General features: G+C 43.2%; 1 protein-coding gene across 12 annotated transcripts in view; it reads right to left on the bottom strand.

The window, feature by feature from the left end:
- The window catches only part of Ldb2 (LIM domain binding 2), a 345,392-nt gene that overhangs the window by 180,111 nt on the left and 138,928 nt on the right, over positions 1–26,353 (bottom strand). For all 12 annotated transcript variants that reach the window (XM_048414969.3, XM_087909050.1, XM_087909048.1 and 9 more), the window contains exon 2: positions 26,111–26,213. In XM_048414969.3, the coding sequence (XP_048270926.1) occupies positions 26,111–26,213 (103 nt within the window). The remainder of the gene's footprint in view (positions 1–26,110; positions 26,214–26,353) is intronic.

The following is a 26,353-nucleotide window of genomic DNA, read 5'->3' as shown; positions in this document are numbered from 1 at the left end:
TCATGCCTGACATCCAGTGCCAAGCTCCTGTGACCTCGCTGTGAGGCCTTCTGTCACCTTGCTCTCTGAAATCTTTAGTTGCTTATGAGCCCTACTGACTACCAAGACCCTTGCCCCACAGAGTTCAAGTGGCTTTTTTAAGGCCATATAGTATCAAAAGCAGCCCTGGCTTTAGACTTCAGCTTGGACATTTTTTTCTTCATGGGATGTAGAGGGACTTGGAATTTGCAATGGGGAGGAAGAAAGGGGGAAGAGACCAACGAATGAGTAACTGATCTGGGTTCTCAATGAAGTGTGACAGGGATGGAGGAGGAGAAGGAGGAGGAGGAGGAGGAGGAGGAGGAGGAGGAGGAGGAGGAGGAGGAAGGAGAGGAGAAGAAGGAGGAGGAGGAGGAGGAAGGAGAAGAGAAGAAGGAGGAGGAAAAGGAGGAGGAGGAGGAGAAGGAGAAGGGGAGGAGGAGGAGGAGGGGGAGGAGGAGGAGAAAGGAGACGAGGAGGAGAAGGAGGAAGGAGAGGAGGAGGAGGAGGAGGAGGAAGAAAAGGAGGAGGAGGAGGAGAACAAAGAAGTGAATGCAGCCTGAACACAGGTGCAACTGGGAGGCACATACTGGAACTACAACAGGAAAGGTTGAAAAGAAGAAGGCAGAGTGGATTGTAGTGCAGAGGAACGAATTAGAATGGAAAAGCACAGATAAGTATGGAAAGAAATTGGGATGGTGTAGGCTAAAAGGGCTTAAAAAGGAAGAAGCAGAATGGGGTGGAGTGAAGAGGAACTGTGTAAAGTGGAGTGGAAAGGATAGGGTGGGCAGGGTGGAGTGGAGAGGAAGGAAGAAGAGTGGAATAGGATGGGTTGGCATGAAAACCGCCCATTTCTCACTTCTCATGGACTGTCCTGTTTCAACTTACATCCTATTTCAATTCATGTTACTCATTAGGAGTCAGGTTGTGGGTCCCATCCATATGTTAAAGCTCTATGGTACCAAGTGATATTGGAGAAGGTGAAACCTCTTTGATGGGAATCATAAGACCCCAGATCACCCTCCCCCACTTTCCTCCACATTGCTCTCACCGTCCACACATGCATAAGACAGTCATGTGAGCACACAGAGATGCTGGCCTCCTCCATGCCAGAAAGAGGGTCCTCCCCCTGAATCAAATTAGCCAGAAGCTTGATCTGAAATGTTTAGATAAATGTCTGTCATTTAATGCACCCTTCTGTGGAACTCTTGTGCCTTCCTCAAAGGTCTGACCTCCTCTCAACCTGCGTCAGCTTCCAGATCTCTTGCTTTTGCCTAGGCTATCTGCAACCTACACTGTGAGAGACGTGTTTGCCCAACAGTGCCATCCTGATGCCGTTCAAAAGCAGTGTTTCAGGAAAACCACGCACGCTAAATCCAAGATACCTGGAGCATATCCAAATCCCTTCTCAAACCCCACCCAGTTGGCCTTGAAAAGCTGTGGGAGAATTCTAAGAAATCTCAACAGGAATTCAGGGTTCCTGCTATGAAAAGTAGGTCCATGCCTTCCATGCTGGTTTGTGTAAAGAATTTCACCCATCAATCTCCACCACTTAGATGCCAGTCTAATTATGGATTTGAATTGGCTGCATATAGAGAAAACCATTCTGTCTCTGTACTGACTGTTGTTTCAAGACTCGAGCCTTGTGGTTTCAGCCCCACCCTTGCCTCTTTCAGAGGTTTTGGGATTGGTGGGAGTTCTCTTGTACAAATGCAAATACGATTATGAGTTATGCATCTTGGTACACCCTAAAATGGTAAGGGACAATGCTATTGCACTCACAGTAACAATGCCTTCCCTGGTGTCCCCTGCAGATCTCCAAATGTTTCTTCATTAGTGTGGATTTGATCATAGTGCTCTTTGCCACTGTAGCTTCTATTCCTGAGCACTTGGAAGCTGTGAGTTCTATACACTGTGTGATTATTAACCTACAGCCAGCAAATGACAGCCACCCAGTACACTGTTTTAAACTAATTTAATCCCTCATTAATAACCTTAATTATTATGCACTGATAGAACGGGACTTCATCATACAGATAGCTTGAAATTGCCCTGGCAAACTCGTTACCATCCATGACTATGGTTCCATAGAGAAGTCCCACTGCAAACGGCCAAAGACAAAAATGTTTTATTTTAACGGGAGAAAGCTGAGAGTCTGGGTTGATTTCTCATTCATATATTTACCCGAACCATTGGCTAGTAGGACCCAAGGTGGGGGACACTTTATGGGATGCGCTCTTCTCTGAGATGGCATTTGATGACACAAAGCAAAGCCAATGTAAGTTAGAAAACAAAATTATTCAAGTGGTTAATGCTTCTCTGCACCAGCTGAGGTTTAAGGACAGGAGGAGAGGTTGGGGCAGGCGGATGCTGCACAGGTCACCTACTTAGAGATCACTTTCTCTAACTGCTCTGGGTGACCAGCCCTGATTGGAACTGATTTTGTGAAACTGTTAAAGAATTGAAACTATGAACCAAACAACATCTGACTCCAGTGCCCCTTTAAATTGAGCAGAGTTCATATGAAAATTTATAGCTCATAAAGGATGGAGGGACATATTAGATGAGGTTTCCTGGGCCCTCGGATGCCGTGCATTTTCCTGCTTCTGACAAGACTGCAAGGATGGAATAACTGACATCTAACCTGACAATGACATTCACAATGACAAGGTAAACCAGAGGGATACAAATGTTAGAGCATGTTGTGCGTGGTGGTGCACGCCTTTAATCCCAGTGCTCAAGAGGCACAGGTAGGTGGATCTCTGCGAGTTAGAAGTCAGTCTGGTTTACATAGTAAGTTCCAGGAAAGCCAGGGCTCTATAGAAAGACTCTCTCTTGAAAGAAGAAAAAATGAGAGAAAGAAAAGGAAAAAAGTTAACACATGAGGAAGATATGTTAAGTTGCATCCCTAGAATGAATTTGAACAGATCGCCAACCATTAGGATTTTATTTTTAAACAAAAGACTGTTTAAGTTTGAAATAGTACATAGATTGAAATAGTATATGAAGCTGGAATAATAGTCTTGCATCTGATTTTCATGTAAGCCTGCAAGTTTGTACTTTATTTACTTCAGTTTTACTATTCTTGAATTTTTATTTGTGTGTGTGAGAGAGAAAGAGGTGGGGTGCTCACAGAAAGAGGGGATCAGATCCCCTGGAGCAGGAATCATAAGAAACATGAGCTGTCTGGCATGGGTGTTAGGAACTGAATGCTGGTGCCCAGCGAGAGCAACAAGTGCTCTTGACATCCAAGACATGGTTCTCGGCTCCTGAGAGTTCAGTGGGCACCAATTGGTTCCACCCACGAAGCAGCCTAGACTTTGGGAATCAAGCAGGGAGTTCAACAAGCGAATAACTGGGTTAAACAAGTAAGTTTTAACACTCCATCTGCCTCAAAGGGAAGCACTGAGAGACGTCATGAAGAACAAGGGCACTGAATGCAGATTTGTCTGATAGTAAAGAATTCAGGCTCAGTCGTTTGTGCGACACATTCATCCAATCAGCTCTGCAGTAATTTGGCGGCCGTGTGGAGAGACTGTCTTCTAGAACAGACAGGATGCTGTCTCTCCCACTGTACACAAACCACCCTAGCCATCAAGGCAATAATTAACTTCATCTTGCTGTTCCTAATTACCATGTTTACATCTCATACTATCACCACGCATTGGCTTATTTTTTAAAAATATTGTTATTAGTAGTAACAGATATAATGGATAAAAATCTCAGTGTTTGGGAGAGATGAAGCTGTGAGGAGGAGGCACCATCTTTTAGAGGCAGCCTGGCCCAAGAAAAAGAAAATTGGCTTTGGATTGAGTAGGAAAACAAAAATCACAGCTCAGATTTGACTTGATCTCAGTTTTCTTATCCAGTGAAGGAAAAGAATTGCTGGCCCAGATTAAGCGAGAAGCATTAGCTAGCACTTAGCATAGTTTGTGGCACCTGTCAGGTCCTGCTTCAGCGGTGACTGTTACGACACTAAGGGCATCTGATAAAAACGGCTGGTTAAGACAAAGTTTAAGAACCAAGTGTTTGGGAAATCCATACACAGTGGTGATTCAGTTCAAGAAACATCTAATTCATTCTTGATGATTAAGTAAATGAGCAAATGAGAGAATGGATGGATGTGGCAAACGGAACATGCCAACATTGTTAATCACTAAAAATTTCACAAACTTAATCTCTCATCCCTGGAAGAATGCCTGGCACTCAGAATTGGTTGAGTTGAAAGAAATGAAACTTCATTAAAATTTACTCCAGTGGGCATGGGGGGATGTCTCAGTGTGTAAAATGCTCTCCTGACAAGCAGGAGGACCAGAGCTTGGATTCCCCACCACACAAGTAAGTTCCAGGTAGACAGAGTGGCCCAGCTGTCATGGGACAAGCTGGCCAGCCAGTCTAGCGAAAGCACTGTCCTCTAGGTTCAGTTAGATGCTATCCCTCAATATCTAAGACAGACAGCTCCAAGGGGAAGTCAAGTTCTGGCTTTCACATACATATGTACACAAACTCATACGCACAGACATGACTAAACACATACAACACACACACACACTCACACACACACCCTGGCACCTTAGCAAACATTGTTAAATGGAGGATCACTTTTTCCCGTTTTTTTTATTCTCAACTCACCCTATTAAGAAACCTTCACACGACTGTGTTCTGCACAACCCCTTGCCTCCCATCAGGGTTCCTCCTCTTCTCCCCTCGCTCACTCTGCCATCATGCACATCGAGTGATATTTCCTGTTTAGTCTTTCTCTCAGAGATGAGGAAGAGCTAGTCTCCATTTTCTAGGATCTGTGCTGTAACCTGAAACTCGGGTACTGAAGGACGGTGAGAGTCGGTGTGAATGTGATGAGGGACACCGAGGATGAATGCCTCTTCACACTATGTCCTTTTTAATTTCACCTGTCATGCTGCCCTTGCCCATTTTCCCAGGGTTACTGGACACGTGGCACATAGTGCTGAGGGATCTGGGAGAAGACAATCTCAAGCTGACACCCAAGGTAAAGCAGCTCTTTATCTGCAGGATGAACTCTATTCCTCTTGTGAGGTTCTCGTGTGTGTGTGAGAGAGAGAGGGGGCGGGGAGATCAGTGTGTTCAGGTATGCATGTATGTAGGTGCATTAGTGTGTACATTTAAGTGTAGAAACTAGAGGACAACCATGGGTCTCTCACTTACCTGAAGCGTGCCACAGATTAAACTTGCTAGCCAGTGACCACTAAGAATCCTCCTCTCTACTTCCTTAGCACTGAGTTTACAAGCGTGCCATTTGCCTGACTTTTTAAAATGAGAACTCTGGGGATCAAACTCGTTTTTTTTGTTTTGTTTTGTTTTGTTTTCTGACTGAACTATAACCCCAGTCCTTGTCAACTCTTTTAAAAGAGCTGGATCCCTAGGTGGGTTCCAGGACCAGAGGAGAATCTTCTCTGTGCCTAGCAGGCAGAGAGTTGCCCATCTACCCCTTGCTTCTCATTCTCTGCTTCCTCCCTTTCTGATTACAACCTGCTTTGGGTAAGAAGAGTCCTCACTGACCACTGGCTCCCTCTGCCTCCCTTAAAACATGCAAAAGCTTTGATCTCTGGAAATTACTTCTCTTAAGCCCTTATGGTATGCAGATGCGGCCGCCAAGATTAGAAGCTACCACTTAGCCTTTACGATTTAGACGGTCATTCTTAAATCGATAAAATTAATTTGGATTCTGCTAGACAAAATCCATACTGGTTTGCGTCAATTGTAAAGACACTTTTGATTTTCACAAAACCTATGCAGACTGTTAAGGCTGCCAGAGGTGTTCACAGAGGGACTGGAAAGTGACAGAGATGGAGAACATTTGGAAAATTAATGAACAACTGTTAGCGGCATTCAGCGTAGAAGTGACTGTGTGAGTGGGTAAAATAACATTTGCGAGTCCATATTGAATAAATTCCCAGCTTAGATCGTTTACTTAGGCTTTATGCAAATCTTCTCAGTTCTGGTTGGCTGATAACTCTAGGAATTTGGAGTCTTTAGATAAAGGGGGTAGGTTTGAATCCTGGGTCTAATTCTTTTACAGTTTGGGAAAGTCTCTATTATGTGAACTGTCTCCTAACATTTGTGACTAGAGTTCAGAAAAGGCGATTGGGATGGTGAGAGGGGAGAGAGGAGAGAAAGAAAGGGGGAGGGGAAGGGCAGATGGAGAGGAAGGGGTTTGGGATAGGAGAGTGAGGAGACCGTCTTCTAACTGCCCTACAGAGACTTGGTTTAACTAAGCAATCCAATACCTCTCCCAAATTTACAGAATCTTGATTCCCGTGTTGCCTTCAGAAACTCCTCTGGGAGATTTAACTGCCCTGCATTTTCATGTTGCAGAGAAATTTTGAAGACATGGACAGAAAATACAAAGTCAGGAAAGAAAACAGGGCATGTTTTTTTAAAATTTATGTGATTAATTAATTTATTTTACATCCCAACTGCAGCCTCCCCTCCTGCCTTTTCTCCCACTCCTTCCCTCCATGCCTCTTCTGCCCCCTCCTCAACCCACCCCTTTCTCTATATTCTCTCAAGAAGTGGCAGACCTCTCTGGGCATCAGCAAAGCCTGGCATATTGAGCTGCCATGAGACCACAATCCTCCGTATTCAGACAGAGCAAGGCAATCCAGCATGAGGAATAGGTTTCCAAAAGCAAACCAAGGCACCAGGGACAGCCCTGCTCCCATTGCCAGGAGTCCTACAAGAAGACCAAGCCACACAACGGTCACATATATGCACAGGGCCTAGGTCGGTCCCATGCAGGCTCCCTGGTTGTTGGTTCAGACTCTGTGAGTTCCCATGAGCCACACGAGCCATGGTTGTGGGTTTTTCTCTCATGTCCTTGAGTCCTCCTGGCTCCTACAATGCTCCTCAGCAGGACTCCGCAGCTCAGTCTAATATTTGGCCCTGGATCTCTAAAACAGGCCATCTTCAACAGCTTTAAAACATTGGATTTTTAAGGAATAATTGAGTTTTATATCTAAATTCCAACTTTCAACTTTAAAATCTACAGTCAAAATGCATCGGGAAAGCATGTGTTTATTTCTTGGGTTAATGAGGGAAACTTAAATGTGCAGCAAAACAAAAAGAATTTTTAGTAACAGAGTCCCATTCGTGTGATTAATGGAAAGACAAACACGAAGCTTGGCGCTGGAGATGGGAAGGAGTTCCCGGAGATTTTACCGCGAGGCCGCAATAAATATGCCTTTAATAGCAATGCGCCATGGTCTCTTCCATTGTAAAGAGATCAGCCAATTTTGATTCTCTACCTGACAGTTTCTAGCGTTCGTCTTCTGGTCGACAGCCAGCTGTTAAATGTGGCTTTCATCTCATTGCGTTTAGATATATTCCTGACTTTACACTGCCCTGTACGTGCCACTTGCGAACCCTGGAGGTTTGCTAGGTGTCTATCACAGTGAGTTCTCTGGTAACAGTTGCTTAGCTACATTGCAAATCTTTTGTTCTTTGCCATGGATCAATCCCACCAGGCCTCCACTGGTGTGAGCTGTTCTTTTGATTGTCCCTCTATACCCTCTGCTCTTCTCGCTGCTCAACTCAGCATGCCAGGCACTAACTCGGGAACGCTCCGCATAGGCTTGATATTTTTTGTCCCATGCTAATGTGACACGTGTCTAATATATCTTGTGGACTTCTTGAACATAGCCACGCTGGTTGCTCACTCCTGCTGGAGGACTGTCCACCGCGTGACATTTTATTCATGAATATGAATATACATTTTCTGCTATAGGAAGTGACACAATTACTGGGTCCTGACGCCTTGCTATAATGTACACACAGAGTTTCGCTGACAGCTTGACAGAGTTTCAGCCCTAATGATTACTTGGAATATCTCCGCAATGTAATCCGTGTATTTTATTTATGATTTTAAAAAGGCTTATCCTTCTGATGATAAATATAACTTTCAGTAATGAGAGCAAAACGTGCAGTGCCACCCCGAATTCAATGGCCTGGAAAGATTGTCAGCCAGAATGTGGACGGAAGCCAAGCTTTACTTCTCTGAAGCAATCAGGATCGTAATTTGGTAATTACACGTGGTTATAATCAAGTTGGCCCGGCGCTCCTGAGCTGGTAATCCATATATTTATACACAGAATTACAAGATTTTGACATCTCTAGAGATACTGAGCTTCCTGTTGTTCTAAGACCATCTCAGGTGGGAAAAGATCTTCCCTCCAGGGCGGGCGAGAGAAAGAGCTCCTTGTGTGCGTGTACCTACGTGGTTTTACGCCGGAAGACCTAAGTTTGACATCGGAGACTCACGTGGTGAAAAGAGAGCCCTGAACCCAGCAAGTTGTCATCTGACCTCCTCGTGTGCGCGTGCGTGCACGTGTGTGTGTGTGTGTGTGTGTAAATGTAATAAAAAGGTCTTAAAGCACCATAGACTATTACCTTGTTACTTCTAGTTCTCCCAACTAGTTCTTTTTCATTTAATAGATGCATTCAGTTCCAGCCAAAGGCTATCTATTGGTGATGAAGAGGCAAAACCCACTTAGACATCTCCAAAAACCTACAAAGCATGTAAAAATGCAACCGGGAACACAGTGCAACATCGGCGAGGAGCATGGCATGCATGCTGCCGGCCACAGGCACAGGCACAGGCAAAAGGGAGGGCTTCTTGTAGTGGGAACAAGGAATCCAAGTGGACCGTGAAACCGAACAGAGCACCAAGGCAGAGCTCCTATCCCATACCCCATCCCTTCTACTCTCTCAGCCCACATACAAGGGATGCTCCTTTGTTTTGTGCCATCTCCAAGGCACATTGACCCTTTGACAAACATTCCCAACCTTGTCTGTCTTCCCAGTGTGCTCGGTCCTCCCCTCCATCCTCACCTCTCTCCTGCAGAGACCAGGCGCAGGCTCTCCCTGCTTCATATGGGTGTCAGCCTGTGTGTTCTGCTCACAGCATTTGTCATAAAAACCCACTCAACTTCAGAGGCAGGGATGGCTTGAGGGAGTCCAGGTGGACAATCCCTGACTCAGCTCAGAGACCCGAAGCGGGCAATGACAATCGTGTCCAAGGAGATAGCTGCCTGGGCGGGCAGTGGATATTGAAATATGCTGATTTGGGAATGTTCCCTTCCTCTGGGTACCCCTTAGTAACTAACAATTAGTGTCTTTGTTTTATCTCATTGGCCTTCGAGATTTTAAAATATGAAAGGCCTAGAACAAATAAGCAGACCACTTCTTAGACAACATGACTGGAGATTGTTATCTAACCAATGTGTCGAAGACAACATTGAACCCATTTTCTCTAGACTTCTCTCCTCTGTGGACTGCATAGTGGCAAGGCTACAGGGGGGAGGGAAGCTGTTTAGAAGAGGCTCAGGTGTCTAGATTTGAAATTGTTTGACGCAAAATGTAGAAAAGAAAGAAAAAAAATAGACCTTTCGAAAGTCGGAAGGGTGAACACAACAAAGGGTAGATTCAGAATTTCACCTCAAAAGCTTGAGTCCAGACCAGGCTCATCTCCCAGTTAACTCAGCTTGGGAGAAAGCATGAAGTTGCTCTCAGAATTCGGGGGCCTCCCACACACATGCTATAGATTCCATAGGCTCAAAGCATACGGGTCTATTTAAGGCCTCAGAGCAAGGCTGAGAGATGAGTCAGAGGACCCAAGTTCAGTTCCCAGCATCCACTGTAACTCCAGAGGATCTACTGCCCTCTTCTGACCTCTGCAGGTACTGCATGCCCGTGGTACACTGACCCAGGCAGACAGAACAGCCATAGACATGATATAAAAAATAAATAAACCCCCAAACTATTAAAAATCTGAGCATCTTCTTAAGATAAGTTCCAACAAAGCATAAGCTTTAACCGTTTCCCCTAAGCATCTTCTGTGCCTCCCTTGGGAGGCCTTGTTCTAACCTTCCTCATTGCCCTTGCTCCACCTTCTCTTCTGTTTACCTGGATTTTACCCCTCTGCCATGTCTTTAACCTCTTGAGTGACCTATCTTTGGGATGCACAGGACATTTGTGTCTTGTGAGGCTTCCTAGGACTTCATGTGTTATATAATACAGTTACACATATGTCATGATCATGCCTATAGGGGTCTCCAATATTCCCACTGGAGACACTACCACAATTCCTTCTCCCTGACAACAGATGTACCTGTGACCACACTATGTCTGTTACCTCCTATGAAGGACAGATCTAGCTGGATGATGTTTCTTAAAAATAAATTGTAGATAGATAGATAGATAGATAGATAGATATAGGTAAATAGATAGAAAATGAATGAATGAATGAATGAATAAGATAAAGACACTTGTGTTGGCCTGATGTAAGCAGATGACACTTAAAGTCATAGAATTGAAATGAGGAAATTCCCGTGCTGGCCTTGACAGAGCAAGTTTCCATGTTGTGTAGAGGACACAAAGTAGGCTTTCAACAGTCCCCCAGGTAGAACCTCAAGCAAGAAACTCTGTGCCATGCTCATGGCATGACGGTTGCAGTCATGCATTCAGGGCAGCTGTGACTACCTGCACAAGATCGGGCCAGTAAAAAATTTCACCATGAAAAAGGGGAAAGACTCATGGAGCTTCTCCCTTACTTGAGTTATGGGTGGTTGGTGGCTACAGGGAGAGCCGATTTTCTTTGGACAGCAGATAAAAACCAGTAGTTTACCCGTGTCCATTGGCTGACCTCACACCCATCCACACATGGACAGCATTAATTGGACTCAGTAAGGGTTTTTTTATATCTAAGAGGGCATGAAGTTAGGTGAACAATGTGTTAGGGAGATCCTATGGGTGTTGCAGAGGGAATAGGGAGGAGATATGATCAAAATACATTGTATCCATGTATGAAATTTTCAAAGAAAAAAATTTTAAATAATTTTTTTAATACGTGGACTTTCCTCCTGAACCATTGCAAAGAAAGAGCTGAATTATGTCAATAATCGTTAGCCTCAGCTAGACCTCCGCCTCCACTAATGCCATTTTCAACACTGTGGTCACCTGAACCTCGAGGTCACCCACTTTGCCTGCCCTGAGCTCCTGACCCGGGAAAACTAAATATACATGAGTCAGGAGTATGTAACAATCTGACAGGCTGCCACTGAAAACTAAAACAGCCATCAAGTAGATTGCATCTCATGCTCTGAACTTCACTGAATTCAAAGCTGTTAGTGATTTCAATTGCACATGACTCTGAACTAATTTAAGGATGAGTCAAAGGATAAAGCGCCATAAAATAGAGCCCACATCATCCATCTTTCTTCTAGATTATTCCCAATGAAAAAGATATCAGAGAACTTTTTTTGCAAGTCAGTAGCAACTACAGTCTTTTGTCTTATAACAATGAGAACAAAATGCATATATGAAGATGGATTCCACTTCTAGAATTAACAAGGTAGGTAACTGTGAACAAGCCAGAGCCAAGTCAGCTTCTGGTTGTTAGATACAAATCATCATTATAGTTAAAATTTTTTGATCATCTTCATATACCAGGAAGTATATTGCTGTGCACACATGCGTATACATGTGTATTGCTCACAAATGCTATGTTAGTGATAGGTAAATATGGTTTTCATCGAAAATAGTAAGGCTCAAAGAGAAGAGGCATGATGTACAGGATTGTCAGCACTGAAGCTGCTCTGATCACGAATCAGGCTTATCTGATTCACAACCCTGGGCTACTTGCCTTAAAAGTAAGAGTGTAGTGTGTGATTTCATTGTGAAAGCTGTAAAGGGCTTCCACAACCCGTGGCACAGAGAGGACCCTTCTCTGACTTTACAGAGGTGAGGTAAGTCACATCGGAGATCCTGTCTGTTCAAATGTCTCCAGGACGAGACAACAGCAGGGACCCTGAGCTCTGGCAGGGCAACATCTGAAAACTCTCTTATTCATAACAGTGAAAAGGGAGTCAGGCGCGAACTCTCTGAGCTTCAGAGATATTCTCAGGGCCCGTTGGGGGTGAGAATAAATCTTCACATTTATCTAAAGTTGAGCAAATTCACAATGACAAATGTAACAGCTCCTCTAAATTGAAGTTCATCGCTTGGCAGTTTGGGAGGCTTGGGGGCAGTGCCAGCAACAGGGACTTGGAAGGAAATAAATCTTCAGATTCCCTGAAAACATGGGGAGTTATTGTGGGAGACATATGGAGGATCCCATACTGCATGGAAGAAGGAAGCCTCCAAATGTCAGCGTCGAAGCAGCGATGGCAGAAGGGTTTCAGCACTCCACACTTAACTGTGAAAAGAAAGGGAAGATGGAGCACCCAGGGGACGTGGGAAATGAAGTATCCTTAACCTGTGCTGGCCTTGGGAGGGGTGAGCGGAAACGGGGAGGGCACATTTTTAAGGATCAGACCAGGAATCCCTCTCATCAAATCAGGCAACAGTTCAAGAGTTTCTCTGCTTATCGACATCCAGTAGTGCGGTGGTAAAGGGCCCGAAGCAGGCTCCCAGGGAAGAAGTGTCAGAATCTACATCCCTAGGATCTCACTTTCATTGCTCCAAGTATCAAGTGCAACACCTGCTTGGGACAGGTAGGAAGGATGGGGTGAGATATTGCCATTCAGTCCTGCACAGCCAATATTAACTATGTTTCCTCTCTGCTAGTTAGCAACAGTCACAGGGGCTACAACGGAGAACAGAACACAGTTCCTCACACATGTACCCTGTTGTGGAAAATTATTTTCAGGTGTTTACATTTGTTTATGCTGAAGAACATTCGTTTAATGATGCAGAGATGCTTTGCTTTCTTTTACGCTGCATTTGTTTAACTCTGAGAAGTGGTGCCTCTTCGCCTGTCTAAAACAGCTGACGGTCTAATGCAGAGCTGAATGGCCAATAGTGAGGCAGGAGAAAGGATATGCGGGGCTGGCAGGCAGAGAGAATAAATAGGAGGAGAAATCTGAAAAACAGGAGGAGCACGATAGAATAGGAAGAGGAGGACATTGGCGGCAAGTCACCCAGCCACCTCGGCTGCTATGGGGTAAAAGTGAAAGTAAGTTATACAGAAGTAAGAAAAGAAAAAAAAAAACTCAGAGGCAAAAAATAGTTGGGACAATTTAAATTACGAAAAGTTGGTGAGAAATAAGTCAAGCCAGGCATTGGTTAAGTAAGAAAATGCCTCTGTGTGTAACTGTTTTGGGGTTGGGTGGTGGGTCTCTCAAAACAGCATGGAGTGGGAAGAGTGAAAATCTAACAAGGAGTCTGGCGTTCCAATATGGGGCTAGAGTAAAAAGAAAACACCAGCAACAGCCCCTAATCAGACAGTCTTTACCAAGGGCTTTCCAAACTTCAAGCCATCATTAGAATATTTGTCATTTTAGCTCCTTAACCAGGTCCAAAGTTTGCTTCTGCATGCAAAACAACCAAAAGCTAAGAATCTAGTGAGTGACTCCTCCCTCCTGAGAAGTCAGCGCGCATGCCTGGGCTTTATGCTGTCTTTCCTTAAGGACTTTCCTCTCCTCTGAAGTCGACCTCAACTCTGCCTCACACTGAAAAAAAAAATCTTATTCTTTTTATGAAAATTAGGACAACATAGCTAGAATTTCTTAGTTTGAACTGAAGTTGGAATCCACATCAGCATCTCTTTTTAGGCAAAAACCACTCATAACATGAAGTACCAAATGTATTCCTTACATTCCCGGGAATGGACCGTCTTCCCCCACTCCTGAAGGCGTTGAATGGAGAGTGTGTGCCCTGGTTGACAAGAAAGCCCACCAGTAAGAATGGGAGGAACACAATGGAACACTAACAGTCAGGAGATGGGATGGGACCTTGGGACAGTTGCTGTACACATCTGAAGAGAAACATGAGACTTCCTAGAACATCTGCAGCTAACGCCAATGAGAAGATGTTGCAGATCAGACGGGACGGATGAGTCTCTGGACAGTTCCGCCACTGGGCTTGCTTACACCGGGCCGGTGGGCCACTTTCTCAAGTAAGGCAGAGTGCTGGCCTGACAGCAGTTTAACAGGGTAATTATCAAGTGAAAAATAGCTGCCACACCGCTGGGAACAAGAATAATACCTCTCATAATTACCGATTTGGGGCCTGTCTTTCAAAAAATAGAATAGAGTTCTAAGTACTGCAGTCTTTGCAGCGACTGCAATCTGGTACAGAGTCTAAGCATGGAGAACGACTCAGGGTATAATTAGCAGTCTATTTGCATAATTGGGCAAATACTGTTTTTATTTCTCTTATAGTCCTTTTAAAAGGCGGTACATAGGGATAGGAGGTTCACATATGTTAATGCAGACAACCCTGAAAAAGTTGTTTACTTAATTTTTTTTAAAGTTTGAGAGTAGAACTGTCCTAAAAGCCTTGACTGAAAAAAAAAAAGTGAGTGCAGTGGGCTGTACCAAATGCTGGAACTACTTCACACGTGTGACACAGCAAATACTTGTATAGGGAATTTGTGATGGACAATTGCGACTCTCGAGCAGGTAGCTGACTTCATCAAGCGTCTCTTAGTTCTGAAAGCACACACATAGACAGTTGGCCTTCATGTGGAAAGTACTTCAGGAGGTTGATTTGGGGGAAGGACGGGAGAGTGGCATGGAGACCGTATATGGGTCTGTGAGTGAGAAAAATTTCCACACGCTGGACTGATCACACCGTTGGATGCTGAAAGCGGGTATATGTTGTCATCATCAATGCAAACCCATCCTGACATAGCAAATGTTACAGTTTTCAGAATGAAACCAATGATCACATAAAAAGCAAGGTTATTCAGAGGGAGGCCTAAATAAGAAAGGGAAAGATAAATGTAATGCTTTTATGTTACACATATAGAACAGATTCTAGGTATAATTGTGTTCTAGTTCATAAAATGGCATGGTTCTAACACCACGCTGCGATGGCCTCATTTATTCCTTTAGATCTTTGAAACGTTTGCATAAATGTCAATTGTAAAGTTCACGTCCTCCTGACTTGTGAAGGAAACAAAGATATATATTGTGGCAGAAAATCTCCCATGTAAAACTGGGTTAAAGAGGGCTCTGAGCAAAGACGCCCTATCGTAAGATCAAACATGTAGAGTGTGACGGATTATGATGCTCTTGGAATGGAGGCACGACACTGCGGACTCCTCTAACAGGGCTTCTCTGGTGGGTGAACCATCAATCATGTCTCATCTGTCACAGAAGTCCTCATGATTTCAACCATGAAACTCATGAAACATATCTTGATAGGTAACTTTGTCTTGGGATTTCTACAGCCTGAATGCAAAGCATCTGAATATTGCTTACTGTACTTGTAGAAGAACACTATGCTTTTTATTATTTAAAACATTTTTAAATCAATTTATTTTACATCCTGACCACAGTTTCCCCTTCCTCCTCTCCTGACATTCGTCCCCCACCCCATTATCCCTTCACTCCTCCCCCTTTTATGTCCAGAAAAGGGCAGGTCTCCCATGGTTATCAACAAACTATGGCATATCGAGTTGCAATAAGACTAAGCTGATTTAACCAGACTTCAATGAATGCTTTATTTTACTCCACCAGCATATGCAAGATGTATTTACTATTTGGAGACATGACATGGACGTGAAGATTATACTCTACTTGGGTGTGTGTTAAAGAATGTTTCCGCTTGACATGCTCCCTATAGGACTCAGCACTAAGGAAAAGGTTCATACAAGAGGCAAGGGGTATGTATCTCCATGGTAAAATGGGACTGGCTGGTGTATGTGGGGATCATACCTGTAATCCCATCACTTAGGAGAGTGAGGCTGGAGGGTTGGGGAGTTTGAGAGCAGTCTGAGCTACACATGGAGACTCTGTGTAAAGCTAAACAAGACAACACAAAAGGAAGCAAAGTTATGGCTAAGACTTGCAAAGAGGCAATTCTTTGAAGTAATGGCTTGATTAGTTCCTTAGCATCTCCAGAGAACAAGGTTTTATAGATTCACTTTTGTGTAACCAGGACACATAAAATGACACATATACCATCGCTGAAGAAAGTTAAGTAAATAAATTGACTTTTGCACTGTCCTGAAATTATGTCTAATAAGATCCACTCAGTAAGAAAATGCTAGCATTTATTTACTCACTGCTCAGAACTACTTATTCTATACAACTTGACGATTCAGTCAAACTCAGTCATACATGGTCCAAAACCTCGGAAGAATTTATCAGCCCTAGTACTTGGGTGCCATTTTAGTTTTAGGTTTAAAATTTGAGCCTTAAAACCTGACTCTCTCTACAAATTTTCAAGTTATTGTATGACGTGTCTTATATTCCAATAAAGAATGAGTCACAGCAACTTGAGCTTGTGTTGGTGTAGACGTTTTAAAACCTGGGGGAAATCACAGATGCCGTGCTGTGCCTGCAGCTAGATAACCCCACATGTTGAGTTACCCTTGTGTTAACAGTGCTAGAGAAGTCATCCAGTTCATAAGCACATAGAGAACCTTTTATATTTTTTAGCTAGATATGTAGTTCAGAGGCAGAGTGCTTGCCTCATTTGTGTAAAGACTTGAGTGTGATTCCCAACAGCATGAAGAGAAAGAACAAGGGAGGAGGAGAAAGAGGAAAAGAAACAAATAAGAAAGGAAAGAAACCTTTAAAGCAAGATAAAATGATAGTATTTAATAATTAAGGAATGTAGCATGTTTTAATATAAAATACACTGAAAACAAAAGTTAACAAAATTAATAAAGCGATTTCTCTAAATGTTGAACTTTGTCTTTGTAGTTGTAAATGTGCCTGAAATGGTTGCTCTCAGGACAATTTTAAGTCAAAATAGTGTAAAACTAGCTACACTCACCATGTTATGTCTCCAATAAGATGCCTATGTCCTATTTATTCCTACCTTTGCATAATCTTACTTTTAACTCGTTCCTCGTAGTGCAGTACCATTCCTGTTCCACTCTCACAGAGCCGATGCTATTACACTGGAGTTATTAGTTTGTATGATATACATCTTTATCAGTCCTGCTAGCCTTAACGGCAGACCAGAGATCACACCTGTTTGTGTGCTCAGTGCCTACCCCACTCTAACATAGCAACCTGTGAACAGACTTGGAACTTCAACTCGGGCAGACCGTGATTTCTCTCTGTCCTCTGCTGAGGTATTCCTTGAAGAGGAACTTACAGTTCGCTAAACACAAGCAAAAGCAGGGCTTTAGTGAACAAGAACAGACTTCCTATGATGTGTTATGTTCTGGACCTACTCAGCTGCTCTGGAATTTTCACAGTTTCATATTTGAACATAAACTGGGGTCGTTCACACAAGCCTGCAATATTTAACAAAGAAAAATTGCAGGATACAAACTTAAATGTTATCTTTGCGTGGATGAAGGGTGGTTAGGTAGTACACTTACTCTTCAGCATTGTCTTAAGATGGTTTACTTGGCAGCATGGACACAGAGGAGATCAGCGAAAAGCATACTGGAATTTCAGACTCTAATTTCTTCCTGGACTAGCAAAACAGGCAGTGATACTCTCTTGCAGGAAGTTGTCAGGCGTATGATCGTGAAAGAGAGCAATCATTTCCCTGAGTGTGTGTGTTGTCAAATTACTTTAACCATGTAAAGACGTGTTAGGCTTGTTTATGCCGTGGAATATTACTTTAACTGTGCAAAAGTGTATTACATTTGTTTATGCTGCACTTGTTGAAAGATGTAAGGATGTGTGTTTAATTATGTAAAGATGTGTTGCATTTGTTCCACCTTGCCTTAGTCAGGCATCTGATTGGTCTAATAAAAAGCTAAATGACCAATAGCTAGGCAGGAGAGGGATAGGCGGGGTTGGCAGGCAGAGAAAATAAAAAGGAGGAATCTAGACTTCAAAGAAGAAATAAGAGAAGAAAGAGAAGGAGAAGGAGAAGGAGAAGGAGAGGGAGAGGGAGAGGGAGAGGGAGAGGGAGAGGGAGAGGGAGAGGGAGAGGGAGAGGGAGAGGGAGAGGGAGAGGGAGAGGGAGAGGGAGAAGGAGAAGGAGAAGGAGAAGGAGAAGGAGAAGGAGAAGGAGAAGGAGAAGGAGAAGGAGAAGGAGAAGGAGAAGAAGAAGGAGAAGAAGAAGAAGAAGAAGAAGAAGAAGAAGAAGAAGAAGAAGAAGAAGAACTGGGAGAAAGATGGGGACATGCCCAGGGTCAGAAACTAAGCTGCTGCCAGACAGATACCCATGGGGACATCAGGAAAGTAAGATTTTCAGAAAGAATGAATGGTTTCAAAAGAAACAGGTTAAGTTATAAGACTCAACGAAAAAAGAACTAAACTAAGGCAGAGCATTGAAAACGCAATTAATTAATTATTACTAATTCTCTACGTCCATGATTTGGGAGTTGGTGAGTGGCACAAAAGAAAAGTCCTGGTAAGTGTATGGTGTTCCTAAGAAATAGGGTTTATTGACGGGCTAATGAAAGGGGGTTGTGGATGTTGTTGTAATGATCTTTTCAATTTAGAGCTGGGATTATCAGGACATAATCCCACTGTGAACCAAGGAGCATTTCTGTGATTATAACCCAAGCACAACACTACTAGATTAACATTTGACCTGGCATCCTAACCTTCAGGCTAAAAGGTTCATGGTTAGGAGGGTCAGGTCAGTTTCTTCCTTCTAACATTCTTTATGGTGCAGAGATCCTGTTGTCTAGAAAAAAGTGAATGTCTGCAATTGAAACAATCAGAAGGTACACCTTGCCTTTCCCATAACTCATTATGGGGTAGAGTCATTTTGGATTGAGACTGTTATGGCAGATGTAAAAGTAGAAAAATACTTCATGAAACCAAAGCCAGGAATGCTTTGCCCCAGGATTCCACAGTCAAGGAATCTCCAGAAAACACATAGTGTCCGTTTTCTCCCGATGCCTCAGACTTCCCAACAGAGATGGTGAAGGCAGTCAGAGATCTGACTTGCTTAAATCTATGTATTTTATGATTTTCACACTATGTAAAAGAGTCAGCCCCACTACCTCATATTACATGTTAGCTTGATTTATAACATAAAGAGGGCAAAAAACCTCACCAAACCCAGAAGATCAGTCATAAATATGGGAACAGTTGTACCTCCAATTTGGAAAGCACTTTAAATTTATTGAAAGCACTCTTCTTTCCATTATCTCATATGATCATTAGTGTGGAATTTGTAAGAGATAAGAGGATGGAGTGTCCCTCCATTTATTGTTAGGGCCTCTCTGTAACTTGTGTGATGTTGGAAGTCCTTCTGTATATGTGTTGCTTTTATTGGTTGATGAATAAAGCTGTTTTGACCAATGACTTGGCAGAGTAAAGCCAGGTGGTAAATCTGAACAGAGATAGAGAAGAGTAGGCAGAGTCAAGGAGATGCCATGTTTTTGCTGAACGAGACAAATGCTGGAACTTCACTGGTAGGTCAAAGTCTTATGGTGATACACAAACTAATAGAGTTGGGTTGATTTAAGATGTAAGAGTTAGCTAAAAATATGTGTGAGTCATTGGTCAAACAGTGTTGTAATTAATATAGTTTCTGTGTAATTATTCAGATCTGGGCAGCCGGGAAACGAACAAGCAGTCTCCTTTTACATTTGTGATGTTCTCAGTCAGAAACCGTGAATGGGAAGAGGTTCATGCCCCCTTTCCTTCAACGATCTGCCAGTTCATCTATTACTGAAGTCATTTTTTAATGAATAGTCTGCGGCTTTCCATTAATGATACAAGAATACATTGTCTGAGAATCTTCATTGATTATACTAATTAAAGGTAAGAGTTTTAAATAAAATGATACAAAAAAAACCCCAGAAATTTTTATGATAAATTTCTTTCCTTCCAGAAGATGTCCACTATTCTGAGACAAACAGTGGAAACTCAGGATTATGAATCAGTTAATAAATGAGTGAGTGAAAGAATGAACAAACACACGAAACAACAAATCAGTAAAGTAAAAACATGAACATTGAATGGAAACCTTCTGTGATCCTAACTTAATTTGCTTCAAATCTGTCAACACTTAATGATCTTCACAGTTGAAAAGGATAACTCAATAAGATCACATTAGAGACCAGAGAACCAAAAGCCACTTAATGTAACTCAAACTGTTCAGTGCCACTGAGACAATAAGGTCTGTGTGATTCTGCAATAGAGATGCCACAGCTACAGGATGCATTCCTGTCATTAGCCATCCAGGGTAGCTCTGAGCTACTGAGTCCTTTCTTCAAAGATGAAGTTTTAAATGCAATCAAAGGCAATTTCCCCTCATTAGGTCCATAGAAAGGAGATACAGAACCACACATTCCCAACCACGTTACTGGCACTCAATTAAAAACAACAACAACAACGAAAACAAAACAAAGCAAACAAACAAAAAAAACCCAGCGCTTTATTCCCTCAAAATGGGACCTGGACAACACAACTGCTGGTGGGAAGGTGTCATAATTATAGTAGTTTGGGAGTTTCTTGTTTATATCTTAAACTTTCATTAATAGCATTTTTTTCTTCTCTCAATTGGCCACCAGCTGGCTAGGAAGACAGGCCTGATTCTCAAGCTAGCCAAAGCCAGACATCCTTCTACTCTGTGCCAAGTGGAGGAATGAATAGTGAAACCCCACATTTATTTTAATTCCAAATGCCCATTATGCTGCAGGACTAAGGCATTCACTTATATAGACATTCATGAACTCATGAAGTCAAGTTCCCTTGTTCATCAAGGCTGGCATTGAACTAACCACATATGCACTTCATAATACTATCTGATGTGGCCATGATTAACATCTTGGTTGCAGATGGGAAAAAAAAACCCGAAGTTCATTCAATCAGACACAAAATATTATATGAACTGGAATCATGACATTGGTGCTTTGGGGGAGAAAGACAAATATTTGGGAATTGAAATTACTTTATTAAGGTCCAAATCCTCAAAACCAGCTGTTATATATCCCTTGAGGCAGCTCAGGACCTATGGTCACTGGGCACATGAAACTGTCCTCTCCCAGGTTTCAGGAGGACACTGTGGAAATACTCGTCATAGAAAAGACACATGCACCGAGTCTGGCTTTGAATGGCCCTTACCCAGTAAGCTGCAGAGCTTACTATTTCAAGAATCTTTTAAACATAGCCACACCTCTGCCAAAGTAATTATTAAATGTGGTGTCCAAATACCTTATGCACGTTATCAAGGAGGGATTTTCCCAGAAATATACTTTTAATCATATAGTATTCTATGAGATAGGGGACATGAAAGGGAGGGGAGAGAGACAGAGAGAAACAGGAAGGAAATGGCTTTAAAATTCCTGTACTACAACCACAATACATGTAAGGGTTGCTGAGGGGAACCAGTAGCAGTGAGGAGAGAGAGCAAGGTTACTTGGACTGAGACGATTTTGATAGCTTAGGGGAACATGTCTGAATACGTAACACATAAAAGCACATTTCAAGACAAGCCTCAAGAACTTAGTCAATACTGCAAATACATCAGAGCTTTCAGAAAAAAAACAGATGGGGGTTAAAAAAAAAAGTAGGGTGTGTGGTGATTGCTTCACAGAGGGACCAATTTGCAGTTTTTCGGGCTACCTAATGAGAACTGAGAAGTATGGAGAATTACAGTAGCAGTGGCAGTGGCATTCCTACATTGTTTTATTTTATTCATTCATTTTATTTTAATTGATTTGGAAAGTGAAATTTCCAGCAAACAGCTAAAGATTAGTGTTTGGTTGTGACCTTGAAGGTGGATAGTCCTTCCACAAATCTTCATTTTTTTAGACCAGATGTGAAATCAGGATAAGATAAGATCTGTATAATGGGCAACAACTGGAAACCTCAGTTGAGAACTAAAATTGCACAGACTAGTTAAAGGAAACCAAAAGTTTACCCGAAATGTCCTGGGTTTTGATCTAGAGGGAGTAATGGGCTCATTGGTTTTCAGTCTACTAGCAATGACTAAGGCTCATGAAACATTTTCACAGGGCTTGAAACACTGCTAAGAACCTTTGATGTTTCATCTCACTAAACTTCCACTTCCTGTGGAAATCACTGATGCTTCCCAAATGACTTCTTCCAAACCATGAAGCTGGGTTGAGTTCAGGGATCAACCTAAAAGTTCCTTTTCCTACGAAGAAGGAAACAGGATGGCATTTCTCATTTATTTCACCCCTCCCCAACTTTAACCAGGTTAATTAAACGCTCCGGACTGGCTACCTCTGCAGTATAGAGCAGCACGCATGTTTAATCAGGCGTCTTTCTGCTTTCCTCTTCCGGATCTTGCGGCCAGCACCAGAAGTGGGAGTGACGCTACAGGGCAGATGGATGCAGGAAGGAGCAGAATCTCACTGTGGCTGCATTCTGCCATGAACTTGCGGGATCCCACCCACTGAGGGAGCCTCAGCACCAAGCTCTACACACTGCACTTGGCCAGTCTCTACCGCAAGGCAGCCTTCTGGAATGGCCAAAAGGCATGGTGAAGCCAAGGCTGTTCATTGTTGTAAGTAATTACAGACGCTGGTGGTGCTCCAGATAGTCCTAGGTTGTGGCACTTCATCTACAGCCCAGAATGGTAGTGTTATGGCCAATCTTTCCCCTGGAAAACACAGGTTCTATGTGTATACCACATGGTCTTCTGTATCTCTCTCCAGAATCACTCCCCAGAAAATGTTTCCTGGATGAATTCTGAGCCATATACATGTTTCCTAAGAATGTAGCTAGCACTGGCTAGGTCTCCTGAGAAGACTCCCAGAGTATGTCTGTTACATGTTTGGGACAGTCCTGAGAAACAGCAGACAACACAGTTTTGTTGCATGCCTGAGAGGGGCAAAGAAAAGCAAGATGCTTTGAGCAGTGGGTGGTCAACCTCACTCACGAGGTTGCCTCTACTCTGTCTAGGGAAGAGACTAACAACACAACACACTGGGCTAGAGTCACAGAGTTGGCATTAAGGGAGCTTTAAGGATATGTATCACTGACTTCCTGGGTCCTCTGTCTTGAATAAAAGCATTCTTACTATTTGTGATCCTTTTATCTGTTACCAAAAATTGGCATATTGATGAAGTCATTTCTTTTCCCTTAATTATGGGACAATGTAGGGACAGTAAGTGTGTGTATATGTGTGTGTGTGTGTGTGAGAGAGAGAGAGAGAGAGAGAGAGAGAGACAGAGAGAGAGACAGACAGACAGACAGAGAGAGACAGAGACAGACAGAGAGAGACAGAGACAGAGGAGAAAATAAAATAGAGAGTAGACTGGACAAGCGACAATGTAATTAGCAGACACAAGCCCAGAAACACTGTCGCCCACCCTCACCCTTTTATCTGCCACCTCTCACCTCCTTACCCCCTCATCTCACCAACACCCCACCGCCTCCAAGGTGGACTTCTATGTAATCTTTCTTCACAAAATCGATAGGATTCTTGGGGTTGGGAAAGAGGATGAAACTTAGGTGGTACAGTGTCTGAAGCCTCATGAGATAGATTTGGTAGTGCAGACCTACAATCCCAGAACCCAGAAGATGGATGCAGTCACCCACAACTTCCGAGGGAGTACAAAGCCAGCCTAGACTCCGTGCCATGATGTCACAAAACAAAACTGTGCCATCGAAAGCACAATCAGAGTTGTTATGCTGCCGGTTTTTTTTCTTTTCTATTAGCGTAGATCCCAGTGCAGCCGAGAGCATTTGAAAATGACAGCAGAGCACTGACTATGGTTCAAGTTCACCCGGCACTGAAAAGTCGAAAGAGCTGGGTGCAGGCGTGTGAGGCCACCCATTCCACTTGATGAGCTAAACATATCCCTAAATGTCTATGCACTTGTCCACTCACTCAGAATATTACTACACACCAGTTACAGCATGCGTGTTCTTGCCTCAACCTGAGAATTCAGCTCTCAGCAAAATTTCCACCTGGAGTTAGCCTTAGTATAGAGGGAGCAGACAAAATATAAATAAGCAAACACATATCCGGGGCCTGGGATAGCTCACGGATAGGATACTCGGAACTGCAAGGGTCCTCTAACAGCACAGATGAGGATGGGAATAAGCTATTCTAGGAATGTTTGTAAATCACCTAGGGATATTTCTTACTGTTTAGCATGGATAATTGGGGAAATTTTCCTACAAATAAAAAATCCATTAGTTAAATCTCGTTTTCATATCCGAAATGCAAAGAATTCTGTTCTCTGTCAGTCATTGAAGGAAAAAACCTCAGCTTTGAGCCCAGGGGCAGACAGCCATCTTCCCAGTCTGGCATATTGTGCCTGCATCCACAACGGGTTAAGACGGCAGTGCTCGGGAGCACCACATAAACAGCGTGTCAGATGTTCTAGGCAAGTTTCATCTTCTCTGTATCCCAGTCCTGGGCTGTCAATCAGCTGTCACGGGTCCGCACATCAGCCGGGTGCGTACATCACCAAGCTGTCAGCAAGGCTGCTGATGAGACTCGGCTCCAGCCCGTCAATCATCTTTGTTTCTCTTCCTCCACTCGGGAAATATTTTGGCTCAGAGAAACAAAGAAACCTGGGCAACGATGGCTCACAGTCAAGCATTTCCTCCTGTGCATGGACACAGACTTCTCAGGAGCACAGATTCTGCCTCACCTGGCGTGATGTCTGGGAACAGGGTCCATAGAGGGGAGACAGTCTATGAAACAGAGAGCAATCTGTTTCATTGGTGCAGGCTTAACATTGCAATTCTAGTTAATTCTCTGAGCAGACCCTTAAGGATTCTCCAACTGGCAATGTCCAGGAACGTGAAATAGTGATAACTTGAAATTGTCTGAGCTCTACCTCAGAAAATAAATAAATAACTGAATGAATAAACAGGTCAGCTCCGAGGGTGGTGCCTGCTTGGGTAGAAATCAGTCACCACTGACTGGGCAGCGGAAGGAAGAGTTACTGCACAGCCGAGCTCATTCACTTCCCCACAGCCTCTGCAATGCTGCTCTAGGGCCTGTGGTGGTCTGGGGCACTCACAGCAGACAGGCAGCAGTGCTCTGAAGTGGGAATACCACTGGCATCAAACACTTCGACCATTGGCTGGCATACCAATGCTCTCATTCAGATGAGTCCACAACACCAAACATCCTAAATAGAAACCCCTAGAACAAGTTACCACGGGATAACAAACCCTTGCCGGGAGACTCTCCTTTGCTGACCCACAAAGTCACTACACATATATGTTGGCATGATAAGTTAATTCATCACACGGTAGGTCCAGATAGTACTAGATTCTCTAAAGCATCCATATATTAAAAACGAAGATGCATTATTCCCTAGTGACTTTTGATCTTATTCAGCCAATATCAGTGTTCTGAATAATGTTCATCATGAGCCTATCACCTGTCAATTATTCTGAACAGACTGCTTCATGTTGCATAAATTCCATCATCATCATCATCATCATCATCATCATCATCATCTGCGTTTGTGACATGAGACCACTTTCCCCCTGACAGATCCTTTCCTATGAGTAACACTGATTCTGAAAGTGTCTCTCTCTCTGATCTGAGTGGACATTAATTGCTTTTGTGCTGATGTATCTACTGCTCCTGGTCTGATAGTACAACCAGCAAATCTGATGACTGACAAGTTGGCTGAACCTAATCAGGACAGATTAGCTGTTACCCAAGGTGCCACCGGCTGTAATTTTGGGATCTTTACAGAGTTATCACTCGCCAGAAAGACAAGGAACTATAATTCTGTCAACACTAATCCCAAACTGTATGTTCAAAGCAGCTGTGGCTTCCCCTGTGCGCGAGAAAAGATAGCACTTGTCAAATAAATACTTGAGATCGCAGATAAGCGGGAATTAGAGGATGGGGCTGGTCCTGTGACGGTGAGGGATCTTTTTTTTTTTTTTTTAAAAAAAGGAAACTTTCACAAGCGGAAGCATGAACCCTAAGGAATAAAAGGGAATCACAGACAAGACACTTGTCCAATCCTCATCCTTCTGCTGCCCACTTACTGGGCAATCTGGTGCATCTCTGTTCCCCTCTCTAAATCAGCAAATGACCCAACAGTCTAAGCCTCAGATGAAAACGTCACAGTGGTGAATTGGGCTGCCACTCAGAGAAAAACAGGCACATTGTCGGGGCAGAGGTATCAATGTCAAGCTGTCTGATCAGGGTGTCATCCTCGGACCCCTGGGGTTCCCGTACAGTCAGAAAAATAAGGAGATATTAAGAAAATAAACTTCTTCCTTACTGTATCGCTTTGGTCCATCTTCCAAACAAAAGGAAAGAGTTAATGTGGCATCATCTTCAAAAAATTCAGTGGCAAAGGCATCCCACCAGAGGTTGTCACTGTCCTGCAAAGAGACAGGTAGGTCATTTATTTAACAAGCAAAGGCAAAAAGCTTCAGATACCTCAAAGAGGGCAAGATAAAGGGGGCTGGGGATCACAATAAAACAAACCACCACCCCCAGCAACAACTGTGGCTCTCTACTT

Source organism: Myodes glareolus, chromosome 8 (genome assembly GCF_982192425.1).
Source record: "Myodes glareolus chromosome 8, mMyoGla1.1, whole genome shotgun sequence".
Lineage (NCBI taxonomy): Eukaryota > Metazoa > Chordata > Mammalia > Rodentia > Cricetidae > Myodes > Myodes glareolus.
Note: the sequence above shows the minus strand (reverse complement) of the source record. Positions and strands in the feature narration are given on the sequence as shown.